The sequence below is a fragment of the Labrus bergylta genome, chromosome 4, assembly GCF_963930695.1.
Source record: "Labrus bergylta chromosome 4, fLabBer1.1, whole genome shotgun sequence".
NCBI classification, from domain to species: Eukaryota; Metazoa; Chordata; class Actinopteri; order Labriformes; family Labridae; genus Labrus; species Labrus bergylta.
The window spans coordinates 22,058,420-22,073,641 of record NC_089198.1 but is presented as its reverse complement, the minus strand read 5'-3'; the positions used below and the strand labels follow the sequence as shown (position 1 = coordinate 22,073,641).

At 40.2% G+C, this 15,222-nt stretch overlaps 1 protein-coding gene across 3 annotated transcripts in view; it reads right to left on the bottom strand.

The window, feature by feature from the left end:
- Positions 1–15,222, bottom strand: part of LOC109985712 (laminin subunit alpha-3) — a 58,515-nt gene that overhangs the window by 15,136 nt on the left and 28,157 nt on the right. For 2 of the 3 annotated variants that reach the window (XM_020636110.3, XM_065954086.1), the window contains exons 22-41: positions 14,508–14,646; positions 14,147–14,289; positions 13,880–13,983; positions 13,316–13,472; positions 12,911–13,074; positions 12,668–12,776; positions 12,482–12,579; positions 10,875–11,067; positions 10,587–10,713; positions 10,199–10,347; positions 9,603–9,718; positions 9,207–9,418; positions 8,922–9,126; positions 8,056–8,200; positions 7,803–7,943; positions 7,344–7,505; positions 6,444–6,545; positions 6,269–6,352; positions 5,609–5,839; positions 212–325 (exon numbers count right to left, since the gene is read on the bottom strand). In XM_020636110.3, coding sequence (XP_020491766.2) covers positions 212–325; positions 5,609–5,839; positions 6,269–6,352; positions 6,444–6,545; positions 7,344–7,505; positions 7,803–7,943; positions 8,056–8,200; positions 8,922–9,126; positions 9,207–9,418; positions 9,603–9,718; positions 10,199–10,347; positions 10,587–10,713; positions 10,875–11,067; positions 12,482–12,579; positions 12,668–12,776; positions 12,911–13,074; positions 13,316–13,472; positions 13,880–13,983; positions 14,147–14,289; positions 14,508–14,646 — 2,895 coding nt within the window. The remainder of the gene's footprint in view (positions 1–211; positions 326–5,608; positions 5,840–6,268; positions 6,353–6,443; positions 6,546–7,343; positions 7,506–7,802; positions 7,944–8,055; positions 8,201–8,921; positions 9,127–9,206; positions 9,419–9,602; positions 9,719–10,198; positions 10,348–10,586; positions 10,714–10,874; positions 11,068–12,481; positions 12,580–12,667; positions 12,777–12,910; positions 13,075–13,315; positions 13,473–13,879; positions 13,984–14,146; positions 14,290–14,507; positions 14,647–15,222) is intronic. The other variant, XM_065954085.1, reaches the window with a different exon arrangement.

Here is a 15,222-nt window from a genome sequence, read left to right as displayed (position 1 = left end):
ACGGTTCATCCTCTCATCAGGAAAAAAAATGACTGAGGGAGGCCCTCAATGGGAATTCAGAACGCTTGATGTGAAAGTGCCCACAGGTTATCCATGAACTAACTAGTCAAGTCTAGACTCTGACTAAACTGTGGCTCACGCTGGTGTTGGTACTGCATCCCTGTGGTTATACAGCGATTGATAAGTGTTGAGGGATGAGTGTGTTTCTTACCAGACACCTCCCTGTCTTGTCTTCACACTCATCAGCCAAACCGTTGCAATTGCAGGGCACACAGCGGTCCAGGAATAGTCCACTGCTGTCTCTGTAGTATCCAGGAGAACATCTCTGCAAGCGGAAAACATAAATGTAAAGACATGATAATCCAATATCTTTTTTTTTTTAACTACAACTTTTCAGAGAGTAAAACAATGAATAAAAATAATTGTATTTGTATAGTCCGTTTAAAAACAAGTAAACGTAACTAGGTCGCTAATAAATCTCTGACTGCTGACACTTTATATCCCCTTGGGCCACATATTATCACATGATCAATCATTTACAGATGTATTACACAACGCGTTTATCACAAGAGTTCAGCAGAGAAATTGTAAATCAACCTCTGTTTTCTTTTTTGCTGAAACACTGAAGTATCTCCTGAGATTAAGCCGCCGTTCAAAGATGACAGCTTAAAGTTTTCCCTCAAGCAGCACCTTGTTTTTTGTGTGTTGTTGAGTGTTTGAATGCAGAGCAGACAGAAATGAACTCCACCTGAATTGAGTTTCATTAACAATTAACGCTGAAGTTTGCCCTTTGCTTTTAGAGATAGCAGCCGGCAATCCACACCTGAGACGTTGAGCTGAGGCAAAACGCACGATTAACATCTTAACACACTGGGTTTTTTTTGTTTTTTTTTTACCTTAATCTGAGAACTGGCTCCACTGTCATTCACAGAGGGATATTGAACTGTCTGTCCACTGTCAGATACCAAGGGGTATCGTAACTCCTGGGTACCCTGATCATTCACTGATGGATACTCTATCCTCTGAGTTCCCTGATCGTGAAGCGAAGGAAACTGTATCCTTTGAGCCCATCTGTCATGGTGTCTGGTAAAGCGGGGTCGCTCCCCTCTTTGGAAGGCCCTGTGGCCAGCGCAGCAAAGTCCAATCAAAGTCCAACAAAGCAGGCTCTGAAATAAAACCCCGGTACGCAGTCGTTTATCCATGTGCGTATCTAACATTCCTGTCGGTAAGTCTGTGAGAAATAATGCTCTGCTCTCCCCTGCTTCAGCCTCTTAAACACACACTCTCACACACACACGCAGAGGACACGCCCAATGTCCCACCTGAGTCAGTCTACCAGATCAGTATGAGCATACGCAAGGGCACAAGTATACACATGCAAGTGTTTACATGCCCAAACACACTCACACACACACATACACACACTCACACACACACACACACACACACACACACACACACACACATCTGCTTGTGACATACAGACAGATGGGGATGCACGTACGAGCAGGTATACTCAGGAATACATTTGCTGTGTTCCTCAAAAGCTGCAGGTGTGTCAATTTAAAATAAACAGATTAACAAACTGTTTAATATAAATAAACTGATTTCAAACTGTAATCATTTCTTGATGTGTGTGTGTGTGTGTGTTTGTGTGTGTGAGGTAAAGAGTGTGCATGGTTTATAAAAGTGTGTGTAGTGTATAGTGTATATATGACTGAAAGGAAAGTCAGACATCCTCAGACAACAAACTCACACCTGAATCACGCTCCTCAAACACACACAGACACAACTGGGTGTGTCGGCTATACGCACACACCCACACCCACACACACACACACTGTAGGAGCACTCAGGTGAACACACTCAGGTTTATGAGTAACAATGTGCTGCCAGCTGCCACACCCCATGTGTTAAGGCGCGCCGCCATGTCATACACCTTCCAGGCACGTATAATGAACTTCCTGTAAACACTCCCCACCAAAAGATTGCTCACACACCGACCACATTGACAGCACTCAAAGGAATAAGAAGAACACTAAAGCTTCTGAGCGTTTCTTTCCACTAATAAATGCTCTCTGTTGCATAAACTCTAAATTAGCGGTTTCTCAGTTCACATTTTTAATCAGCTTTTGTGGGCAAAATGGCTGCAATCATGTGTGTACAAATCAGATTTGAAAGGCACAAACACACTAAGTCAAGTCAGCACCATTCCCAGGATAAAAAGAATCCAAAGTAAAGCTTTTCCTTAGCAACTACATCAGGGCTTGTTTGGATTACGTCCTGTAGCCATGCCAGTGATTATAGCCGTATAGTCACTAATATTATGTCTGCGTGATTGTGCATCATATCCCAGCCTGGGGCTACACAATTTAGCTGCGTAGCTCTCCAGCCGGTATTTTCCAGTACATTCCACCCAAGGCTTCTCAGATGATGTATTTTTCCTTTATACAAACAAAAAAAAGGGTGTGGGCCTTGGCTCAGGCGTGTCAGGACACCCTTAAAAATATGAGGAGGACGTTCAGCTCCTCAAACATGATAAAATGTCTTTTTAATTAACACCTCATTCCACCCTGCTTGTTATCTCCACTGCCTCTTAGATCAAACAAAATTATCCTTATATTACCTTAGCTTTCTAGTTCATCTACACCTGTGTACATTTTTAGTTTTAAAAAAAAAGTTTAGGTATGTCTGTTTTTTTTGGGGGTTTTTTTAAACTAAGAAGGGAGAGGTTTTTTTTTGCCACTAAAATGTTTTATTATTATTTAGTTATCTACTGTGGGCGGATCAGTCTGTAACCATTTACGGGTGATCACTTTTTTTGCTGCTACTGAAAATATTTTCAGAAGGTATCTATCACCTCCTTTTATTTCTTCGGGCAGATCACCCAAATAAAGTGAGATGAAAGTTAATGGTAACAGTTGTCCAAGAATCTGTTCCATGATTGTCCAGATATTTTCCCAAAACAGTCGTATATTGGTTGTAAGACCAAAAAATGTGGTGATGAGCTGCCCCATCACACCCATAGTCTCTCCAACGTGCACAGCTTCTAGCTACCAGATACTTTTGCAATTTAGGAGTGATGAAATAGCGTACATGATTTTTCCAGCTAAATTCACGCCAGTACATAGAACAGGAAGTACTAAAGATGGTTTCACACATGTTTTCCCACTGTTGACTGGTTATTTTTTTATTTAATTCCTTTTCCAATCGTTCCTTGATATAGTTTGTGGAGGTTCCTCTGCCCTTTGTAAAGTTTTGAAATGATTGATTTAGCACTATTACTGTATGCATTGATAACTAATTGTACTATTCCATTAAGTTCTATATTTGTCTCATTTTTAGCTACTTTGTCGTAACTGTAAAAATCTAAAAAAGTCAGCGTTTACCAATTGATATTTTTCTCTTAGAGTTTGAAGGCTTTGTAATGTGTTCTTTTCTAATATTTTACAGTAAGCAGTGATACCTCTTTTTGCCCAGTATTTAAATCTAGAATCAATACAATTTGGTTTAAAATCTGTATCATACGCCACCCATCTCAGATGTTTTCATTGGGTCCAGAGGTCTAACTGTTTTGTGACTTCAAACCAGGTCTGCAAAGTAAAAGTGATGTATGGACTCAGCTGTTCCTGATAAGTTAGCATTCATTTGCGGTCTCGAATCAGTGCTTGAACTGGAATGCCATTAAATTCACTCTCCATCTCCTTCCATTTGGCTTCATACTCACTGTCACACCAAAAAATTATATTTTTCAGTTGAGCGGCGTAGTAATAGTCTCTCAGATTGGGGAGCGACATACCGCCTCCCTCCTTACTTATGATTAATGTGCTGTACTTGATCCTAGGTTTTTTCCCATTCCAAATAAATCGAGAAATATGTTTATCCCTTTCTTGGAATTGTTTGGTTGGGACTTTAACTGGTAGTGACATGAATATATACAAAAGTTTAGGTAATATCGACATTTTTATAATATCAATTCTCGCACTGAAGCTCAGTAGAGATGTAGACCAATTGTTAAGATCCTCTATGATTTTCTTGTTTACAGTTTCATAGTTCTTTTTATAAAGTTCACTGGGACAATGTGTTAACCATACCATTGCTTTTTGAGACCAGTCAACAGGAAGTCTCTGTTTAAACTCAGATGATGGACTATAGTTAAATGTGAGTAACTGTGTTTTTTGTATATTGAGTTTATAACCTGAATATGTGCCAAATATATCAAGGAGGTCTAAAAGGGCAGGAAGGCAGACATTTGGATTATTAATATAGAGCAGAACATCATACAATGTTATTTTGTGCTCCTTGTTATTGAACATAATTCCTTTCATATTAGAGTCTTCTCTAATGGCTTGTGCCAGAGGTTCTATGTAAAGTGCAAAAAGGGCGGGTGAGAGGGGGCATCCCTGACTGAAGTTTTATACGATCTGTGAGGCGGCCGTTAATCTTAATTCTTGCTGAGGGGGCTGTATATAAGGTTTTGATACTGTTAATGGATTTTTCAGCAAAGCCAAGTCGCTCCAAAACGAAAAACAAATATTCCCAGCTCACACAGTCAAAAGCTTTCTCAGCATCTAGACTGGCTAACACAGCATTTGTTTTTGTTTCTCTTACGCTTTGTATTATATGAAGAGAACGTCTAATATTATCGTGTGCCTGGCGACCACGCACAAAACCTGTTTGGTCAGAGTCAATTAGTTCAGGAACAAAGGAGTCTAGCCTCTTGGAGATGATTGTAGCATACACTTTATAATCCTGATTTAAAATTGAAATCGTTCTATATGAGCTACTCAGCGATTTATTCTTGCCCTCTTTTGGGATAACAGAAATGAGAGCTTCACTCCAGGAAGGTGGTATTGTCGTTTTTTCAAGTGTCCAGTTAAAGGAGCGGAAAAGTACCGGAGCCAGTTCTTCTCTAAAGATCTTATACCACTCAGCTGGGAGACCATCACTTCCTGGTGTCTTGTTATTTTTTAATTTCTTGAGTGCAGTTTCTAATTCTTTTATAGAAAGAAGAGTTTTATGCGAGACTTCATTTTTTTTTGTTTTAAAATATGGGCTTCTCCAATATGTACTGTCTGCAAAAACTGAATTTATATATATATTTTTTTATTTTTTTATTTTTTTGGGGGGGGGGGGGTGTAGTTGGCATGTAGTAGAAGCTCATTAAACCATTGATATAACTAATTAGTTTCATTTGATAAATGCAATGAGAGAAATAATTGAGGATCCTTTATCTCATATTGGGGAACTCTTCACAGTTTTTTATTCCGTCACTGGATGTTAGTCAGAGTTTAAGACTTAACAATACTCCTCTATTGTCTTTACCTTATACTGTGAAACATTGTCCTTTGTACAACTTAACTTGCATGATTGTTGACCTCAGTGCTACATGATAAATAAAGTCTGTTCATATGCAATCTTAAAAATATAAATATATGGGCTTCTATTTTCTGTATTGTTGTGATTGTATCTTATTAAGTAAAACTCAGACTCATATTTTCAGAAGATGCAAAAAGATTGTCGGTGATGGATCATTAAATCCTCTATCATCCATCCACAGGCCTTTACACATTTTAATTATTAAGGAAAAAATAAACAAACTTCTTACTTCACACGAGTCTCCGGTGTAATGAGGGGGGCAGGAACAATGTTCCACAGTGTTTCCAGGACCACCAGTCCCCGAGTGAGTCGCCTCCTCCAGGCCAACTTCCCCTAAGCTGAGTCTCTGGCTCTGAGTAAAATACAACGCTCGGATCCTCAGACCGACCAGACCGCCTAGGACCATCATCAGCTCCTCTCTGGAGACGGGCCGGTTGGTGATAGCATGGCGCCAGTTTCCCTGCAGACACAAGGGACCTTATTTTGTGGCAAATGCTGAATAATATGTATGATAGGTCTTTATTAGAGTTTATAATGAATATAAAAAGGAGATGGGTATCATTTAATGCATGAATAAGTATAGATCTTAAATGATGGGCAGGGGTGTCAAACCTGATCTGAACATTTTTGATCTGTGGAGGATGAATCCTTATGACTCGGTTCTAAAAGTAATTGATACCTTATAATTACTATATCTAATGGATGGATTGTTAATGAAACAACTTTGAATGACCCTTTAACTTGCAAAGCTTTTAGAATGACGTAATCATAACCATAAGTATGTAGTTTATCCCATTCCAACACTTTTATACCATGTGGTTGATTGGCAATAAAAGCCTTAAAGAGCTGTACAATGTAAGCCAAACAGAGGAACTGGTGTGTACTTTACCTCTAAGAGCTGGACTCTGCCCTGATACAGCCGGTCAGGTAGCAAGACTTGTGGAGCCATGTGGATCAGAGTCATATTCTGACCCTAGAGAGAAATAATGAGAAGTATAATGAGCTGTGATTCTGCCACTGAAAAAAAAAAGATGCATGAGGTGTGAACTGGTAGTACTACACACATTCAGCACCACATCTGGTCGTCTGTCCATGAGAGTCATCCCCTCACTGGGAATCCCAAAAGTCTTGGACTGGTAGGTGAGGAAACCACCATAAGATGAAACCTGAGACAAAAGAAAAAATGTATACATCAGCTTATGTGAAAAGACTGCGGGGACCAATGGATTACAAAAATTAGCTTCAATAAAATGTAATTAATAAAAGTTTAGACCATTATTTCTATCAGTTATGACACTGTAGAATTCTATCTATCAATATAAACAAAATGCCTCGCTGAACAGGCCAGAGTGTGAACTCTTGGCTGGTGTCTAACTGTTTGTGTGTTACTCTGTGTGAGAATTGTCAGTTATGACAGTAACGGTGCTGTGAAAATGAATTTCCCCACGGGGACAATAAAGTCTAAAATCTATATTTGGGCAACAGTTTAACATTTATGATAAAATAAAAATTCAAAGCAAAGAATTAAGATGTGACAAAGAAACATGTGAAAACATTTTCCTCTATGGGTGCTGAAACAGCTGAAAGGTCTGATAAGTGAAGCTCAACAGAAATGTTCCCCACAGTCCCTAAAATAAAAAATAATCATAGTGGTGAGTAGGTCAAAACAGTTTACAAAGTCTCATTATCACTTCCAGAGAGTTATATAAAAATACATGTGTTAAAGATGAACACTGTCAGATCCCAAAAATGATGAAAGTGAACAAATAGTGAAAGCTATACAAATTGGATCCAAAATTCTATTTTCTATTAATATTCCCATCAAATTTTGCTTCATTTTCCAATAAAATAACTATAACACTATCACTATAAAAGTACTCAGTTTTTACATTTCCATGTTAAAAACTGATAAACATTTATCCACAGTCTTCTTGTCGTAATAGTCTCCCTCTTCAGTTACTGACCCTGTCTCCCAGGTAGGGCGCTGGTGCCACCCAGTGTAGAGTTTGAACTGTGGGAGGGAGCTCCTGCACGTCTGCCACCACAGTGTTACTGGCCTTGTTCAGTACTGTGGGAACCTCCTCCTGGTTGGGTTTTTCCAAACTCCAGCCCTGCATCTCAACAAACTGATAACCGAGTATTATTGATTAAAGAAATATCAATCCTAAAACTCAACTTCATTTAACACACAAGTGCCGCAATAATTGACTCAATGGGACTTAGAAACGAACAAACATTACAAACATATTTATATGAAAACAAAGGTGAATTTAAAAAGTGATATTTTCCTGACAACATCTGTGTGTGCTTCTTTCATTAATAAATGACGTTCACCACATAACTTCTGTCAGCCAGAGAGCCCTGCAGGCATAACAGTTCCAAAGGCATTTATAGGCAAGCATAGGCAGGAACAGCAAACACACCTTCCCCCTGCGTTTGCTGGAGCTCTGACACCGGTCAGTTGCACCGAAGCAGAAGCATTTGGTACAGCCGTGAGGGTTGGAGGGGTAAAAAAAGAAGGAACCTTCCCGACAGGTATCACACCTGATGCCAGCAACATTTTTCTACAAACATGGCAGCAACAGCAGAAAGATGATAAGAGCAAGAGAAGATAAATACATGAAAAATGGTGGGAGGACGTGTTTTTTTTCATGAGCAAGCGTTCCTTGAACTCACCTTGCAGAGACACCTCCCTGTGTCTGGGTGGCACACGTCAGCTGTGACACCACCTTTTTTACAGTTGCAGGGTATGCAGTCAGGAAAGCGATAATAACCTGGAGCACAGCGATCACACTGCCGGCCCCCAATCCGAGGCTTGCAACTACGTCAAATACACAGAGACATTTTCAAACGTTGTTCATACACTTACAAAGCATGATATCAGCGTAATGAAGGAGTAAACTAAATTGACATATCTCGATTTTTTGGAAAATAAAAATCAATCACATTTCTTTTTGTGTGTGTAGAGTTTGTTTTTTAATAATGCTATTATTCATACTATCAATTGAATCTTTAGCTAAGGAAATATTAATATATAAATAAAAATAGATGACGCTGAAAAGACAATTTCTTATTAAGTTGACAGGACAGTGATCTTATCCCATTATCAATCTTAGTGTCATGTTTCACTTTCACTTGTTAGAAGCTGCAGGAAAAGATCCTTAAAATGTAAAATCATTATTGAAAATCATAGAACCATATAATGCAGAAAAACTAAGACATTTTATAAAATGATACATTTGCCTTTTATCATACATTTACAACTCAACTAACATAAATAGAAACTTTGCATGCATTCCATTTTAAAGCCACACAGCATGCATTAAGAACTTTTTTGTGATTTTAAGATTTTATTGAAGTTACTTTTTATTTGCTTAAGAAGTTGTTACCCTCAGTCTGGTAGAATTTTGCTTACATGGCTTTATACAGTATTTTTACCTCCCCTTTTTGTACATTTATCAAATAGGTTTAATTTGCAGCTGTTAGTAATAAAGGCTTATCTACACCCTTAATAAGGAAACAGCTTGTCGATTTCCTCTTACCTGCACTGTCCGGTGATGCGGTCACAGTCGGGCCCTGCGCTGGGCTTGATGCCGTTTGGAGAGCATTCACAGCCCTCGCAGCCCAGCTGAGGGTGATAGCTGAAAGTCTGAGTCTGGCACACATCACAGGTTGGTTTGACTGTCTGAGGAGGGCAGATACAACGACCCGTAACCTCGTCACACAGCCGGCGCCCACACTCACACGCTGCAGGAGAGAAGTCATTAAGACAAAAAAACATTTTAAACTAACAAGATTACATCCAGCGTAGGTAACCTATCACTCACGTCTGCAGTAGGGGAAGCCAAAGTATCCTGTGGCACACTTTGTGCACTGTCGACCAATAACATGCTGCCTGCAGGGACACTGTCCTCCAACGGGGTCACAAGTGGTCCCAGTGGAGCCAGACTGGTCACAGTCACAGGGCAGAGCTCCATTATTATAGGCTGCAACAAGAGAGCGGGCCGAATCTCTGCAGAACTGTGGAGAAGTTCTGGGGCTAAAAGGAGGGGGAAATATAAAAGCTCTTTCAAATACAGATGTGGGTTCATACTCCTTTACCACAGCTAGAGGGCACCATTCCCAAAATCTACCACAGTGATCTTTATCACTGTAAGAAAGAATGCTTCAGGGGTGAATCATTTAAACACAGAAAACATTTCATAGACAGGTTTGATACCTACTCAATATAGAAACCCTCTCCTCTGCATTGCTGAATGAATTCTTCAGATTTATCGAGCGGCTTCTCCTTCAGGAGATCTGGAGTGTAACCACTATCAGGAACCAACAAGATATAATCCTGCACGAAAGAATCAAATCACAACACATGATAAAACATCTCTCCAGAAACGTCCATTTTGGTTTGTTTTGCTCTTCAACACATTTATCAGTAAGATCCAGAGTGTGATAAACAGATTAACAGAGGATTTGATGTGTTAAAGCCACATTTTACAGCTTGATTTTATCTAAAGAAGGAAAATAAATCCCATGAACAACAAGCTGAGCTTCTAACCTTTCCCTGTGTTGGAGAGGTTGGAAGCTCAGCTTTTTTTAAGCTGTGTGGGGCTGCCAGGTAGAGCACAGTCTATCCATTGTGTTTGTTGGGATAACAGTGAGGAGGAGAGAGGACCTCATGCCAAGTACCCAACCTGAACAACTGCAGTGTAAAACACAGACCTCCAGTCTTTACACAGAGCTCTCTATTGCTCATTACATATCTTTAAATTTGGTTTGTAAACATAATTTGGACATTGTTTAACTTCTCAAATAAACCACTGACCAGAGTAAGTGTCTTCCTCTGTGGTACGCTCAAAGAGATGGTGGGCTGCCGCCAAGAATTCTGCTCAAAGTCAAAGGCAATAAGACCATCAGCGATCACGACCTCCCTGCAGCCAGAGAGCATGGGGCAGAACGATGCATTTACTGAGCCTGTAAAAGAAGATTATAAAGAGTTATAGAGCGAGTTCACAATTACCCATCCCTCCTCTAAAGCCATATAGGGAATTAGGTCCAAGGTCTTTGATCATCTTGTCATGAGCGCAGAGACTTAATCTGCTCTTAAGGAGGAATCAGTGAGAAGGATTTCCCAGTCACTGCGGGAGTAATCACACTCAACGTTTAAAGTCTATTTCATGAGACAGCCTACCACTTCCCCCGAACTCACTCACCCTTCCACTCACGCCCTGCGTCCACTCGCACTTCCACGGGGAAGGAGGTGTGTTCAGGCTGGTGATAATGGACCACGACCACATACCTGCCGGGAAGGGGCACCTTAGGAGTGAAATTGATCTCAGTCTGGAAAAAAAAAAACGGAGAGGAGCTTTAGGCCTCTGAAAGTCAAGGTGAAAATTAAGATTTATGTTGTGACAAAGTAAGCTTTTTTCCCCTCTCTAACACAAAGCATCAGGAGCTAACCCAGAAACCATTTAATTATTCAATAAGGTTGTTATTTGTACCTGTGGGAATTTTAGTAGTATCCCGTCACTCTGAGGTCCGCGGACAGGGGATGCCCCCGTCTGTCGTCTCCTTCTCCAGTCCTCATTCTCTCCTCGTTGGGGAGAAACAGCAGGAGAAAGCTGTCCATCGTGGGCAGCATACGAAATGAAGGCTGAGGTCGGCTTGTCGAACTGACTTGGAATGCAGTAGCGACTGGAAACATTAAAGAGCAACAAAATGTTATAACTTTAGTTTTTTAGTGTAAGTCAGAATGGGGGGGGGGGTCATTGGGCAGACTTAATTGTTAAATCTTAAAACCCTCGTTATCACACTTTGTCTGTTCAATGCGCAAACATCCTGACATGAAACATGAACTACACGCTCACTTTGTAATAAAGCTTTTATTTTAAAGCTAAAACATTTTGGATGTCCTCCTGATTTACTATTTGGCGTTTGCCTTTATTTAGATGGATAGATTAGGAAATCAGAAATGAATGTGGAATGACATGCAGGAAAGGAGCCACAGGTCGGACTTCAACTAGCGCCATCCGCTGTGAGGATTCCAGCCTCTCAACACGGGGCGCGACCTAACTGCAAGGCCCCTTATTTCATCAAATACTCAACACTCTTGGTCAAGGGTGGGCTTTTATTTTTCCAAACTAAATTTGGTTCAAGAACATGTCAAAAACAAAACAAAAAATCATTCTTCTCTTCTTCTATAAACTTCAGTGTTAATAGAATCTTTAATATTTGAGATAAAGATAGATGTACTAATAATAATCAGGGATGTACCGATGTATCGGTTTAACATCAATATTGGCCGATATCAGCCCTGGTGACAGACATCTTCCTATTCACATATAATGTGTGGTATGCACCAATGTGCACCTGTTTTGTCTCTTCAATTCGATTCTGGCAGGCTAGTTCACCTAACTGCTTTTTTTTTTTATAGTACAGAGGAAGTCACTTGTTGTACAATGTCTGATTTGTTTTTATGGTCAAACATGAAAGAAAATGTCAGCCGTGTGGGAGTCTTACACTGTCTCTGGACAAGATCAGTGACAAGCAGTTTAAATATATGTTTCTGTTAAGACGAGGGACTACTAAAAAAACAAACAAAGAATAAAAAGTAATTAAAAATCAAATCAGCTTCATTGTTATTTTAAACATCAGTATCTGTATCAGCCCTGATTTTCACAATCAGTGCATCTCTGATGAATAATACACAACAGTAACACAGATTACCTTTGGGGAGGCCCTTTCTAGTTTATGACACAGTAGCTCAAATGAGAGGACTTCAAGCTGACAGCTGTAAGCACATGTGTCACTGTACCATCTACCCTGGTGTTTAGGTTCACAGTGAGAGTACATTTAGTGCGACAGAGACAAAGAGAGAGAAAGAGAGAGTTTGAACTTCAGCCTCAGGTAAATGACCTTTACCCGCGGGAGGAATGTAAGCAATCACAACTAGAAAACAGATGTTTGTTCTTACACTCAACAACACCACACAGGTTTAGTCTTGTAGCATCATCTCCTAAATTGCAGCTTACATTCATAGGTGCTGAAAATTCTTCTTTGTGACCATGTTATTAACAGATTTCAGCAGGGTTAACTTAAGGTGGCTGACCTGTCTTCAGTGAAGCGGCCATGAGTGGAAACACACAGCACCTTAGGGTCCACATACTCCATGGAGAATTCTTCAGCAGGAACTGCATACACTTTATACTACAGACAGAGAGACAGAAATGTTTTTTTCTATTTTCTGACAGTTTATTGATCATTCATATCTAATTTGTGGAAGCATTTCTCTCACCAGCAGGAATGACGTTGTGGAAGTTTGCAGAAGAACCTCTGTCTTGTGCGTGAGCTGAAGTGTTGTCACCTGACTGTTGCTGTCCACGGCCACACTCCGGCACAAAAAGCTGTAAGGCATAATACACACAAGAACTTAAAAATACAAATATTTGAGGACATTACATTTACAAACTGTGAATAAACAGGACACAAATACCTGTTAAAGAAATGTGAAATCAAAGGCAACAAATACAGCTCTTACCTGTAGGCACAGCTGTAAATATTAGCTCTTGCCGGTATCTGGCCTCCCGACTGCCCACTGATCAGTATGTTGACATTCTGCACAGTGTCCACCTCGCTGGCGTACTCCAGGATGAGGACGTATGGGCCGGGACGAGGCACACGTAGACTCAGTTGAAGCTGCGACTACAGAACAGTCATAATTTATTTCATTTGAATAAAAACTCCATAAAAGGAAAATCAAAAGAGGTCAAAAGTAATCAGTAAAATTACAAATTGCATGTTATAGTATTGGTCTGTTTTTGTATAGCTTTGTTTAACCTACTCCTGTTTTAAAGGTGATCACTGTAATATTGAAGTTAAGCTATAAATCAGAAAAAGGTCAACTTTATTTTATGAAGGCATAAATCCAGGCCTTCTACTCTACCTGTCTGCCGTTGAGAGCGGCCATCTCAGGGTGTTCTGGAGTGGGACGGCGCACTCGAGCCTGCCTCCTCCTGCGTCCGCTGCGGCTGGAGAGTATTCCCTGTGAGCCCAGTGCGGAGCTGAGGCCGTCCATGGCAACATGTTTATACAACAGACAGCTGAGACAGAGACAGAGATGTATTTCAAGAGTCAGCATGAAAGATGAGAGTTAGTTCCTTGATCCTTTTTTTGTGTTATTTAATGCAAGGAATATTTTGACATTTTAATGGCTATCACTTGTACAACGCCTGCTAATGTAGTGTATAGTGAGGAAATGATGATACATCTTATTCTGTGGAATATATCAAATTTTCTGCGAAATAGGATTCATTTTAGCTGTAGGAATAATACCGCACAACAACTGAATAACAAAAAAACAACATTTATAATAAAACATGTCTGCTGCTTTGAAGATTTGATACTTAAAACTTTAGCTGTGATTGCAGTTTAAAGATCAAGTTCAGATTTCCCCCTGGGGGACAATAAATTACTGTATTGTATTGAACAGAAATGTTAAAAGATTTACTTTGTTGCCTTGTTTGCAGAAGGTATGTATGTGCAAGGCTCGGTGATCTTTTCCTGCAGTAAAGGTGCCTCGTAGTAATCCTGAGGCAGCAGCACTAAATAGTCCTAAAAAAAATAAGAATGAGAAAGTGCACATTAGTATTTTCAATTTTTTCTCCATTAAACAAATGAGAAGAGGAATGAACAAAGCTCAGTAGTACACTGTGTTATCCTTGTCATAGCATTTCACATGGTCATTTCTTCATCTTTGTCTTGTTTCTAAACTTACAAGTAGAACCCCCTCCGCCCTGATGTGAAAGATCCATTTCCCAGGGGTCAGTGCAAAGGGCTCAGCGAAACCTTCTCCTGGGACAGTGAGGAAGGATGGGGAAGGACTCTCAGGGAATATGACTTCCTTACTCTGCTCCGACCCTGCCAAACAGCAAGCAGAAATGTCAATCAATGTACAACTACACTCTGTGAGAAGAGAAAACAAATGGAGAGTGGAGCATCAGCATTAAAAAAAAGCATGCACCAGGTTGCATAATGAAAATGGGTAATCTGTTATATTTATTTAACAATGGGTTGAACTTGATGATATGTTATGTAATGTGCATGAAATGCTAATTTGACTTCAGAGGCAGCCTTACCTGCCGCGCCTCTGCTATTGGTAGCCTTGATGCTACCTGTCACACTGGTGCTGCTTGGATTAGTGAACCGCAGAACCACACGGAATAAGTGCTGTGCCCCATCTTTAGGGTCAACATGCACGGTTATTCTGACCTCACTCTGCAGGGACGAGAGTGACACACAGCTGACTAAGATGGCACAAGTTAGAGTAGACCATGAGGGTTTAATGTTAAGAGAAAGGTTAAAAAAATAACGACAAGTGGGCAGAGAACTTGAGCAAACAGAGCAGGTTAATCAACAGACAGCAAGCAAAGGTGAGAGAGAAAAAAGAGAGAGGGAAATAAAGCCAAAGGAATGCACGCCCTTCACTTACAGTCACAACAAGAATGTAAGCCAGCTTCGTCCACCACCAAGATCCTTGCTCTTACTAGTGCTCTCCCCTTTTGTTTGGGGTTGGAGTAGCGCATTACAATTTGGAAAGGGCCAGGGAAGCCAAGGGTAAGTGTTAGGATCACCTCCGGCTGAAGAGAGATACCGTTAGTTCAAAGAGATTGGTCTCCACATCAGACCTGATTTAACAGCAAGCTGTGTGCATTAAGCAGGAAAATCAGTACAGTGGTAAAAGCCAAACAATCATGGATGCGTCAGAACAGACTGAAAAAGAAAGATAATAGGTTATTAAAGTGGCAGATGGTCCCAAACATAGACTAACCATCCATAGTGGAATTATCAGAA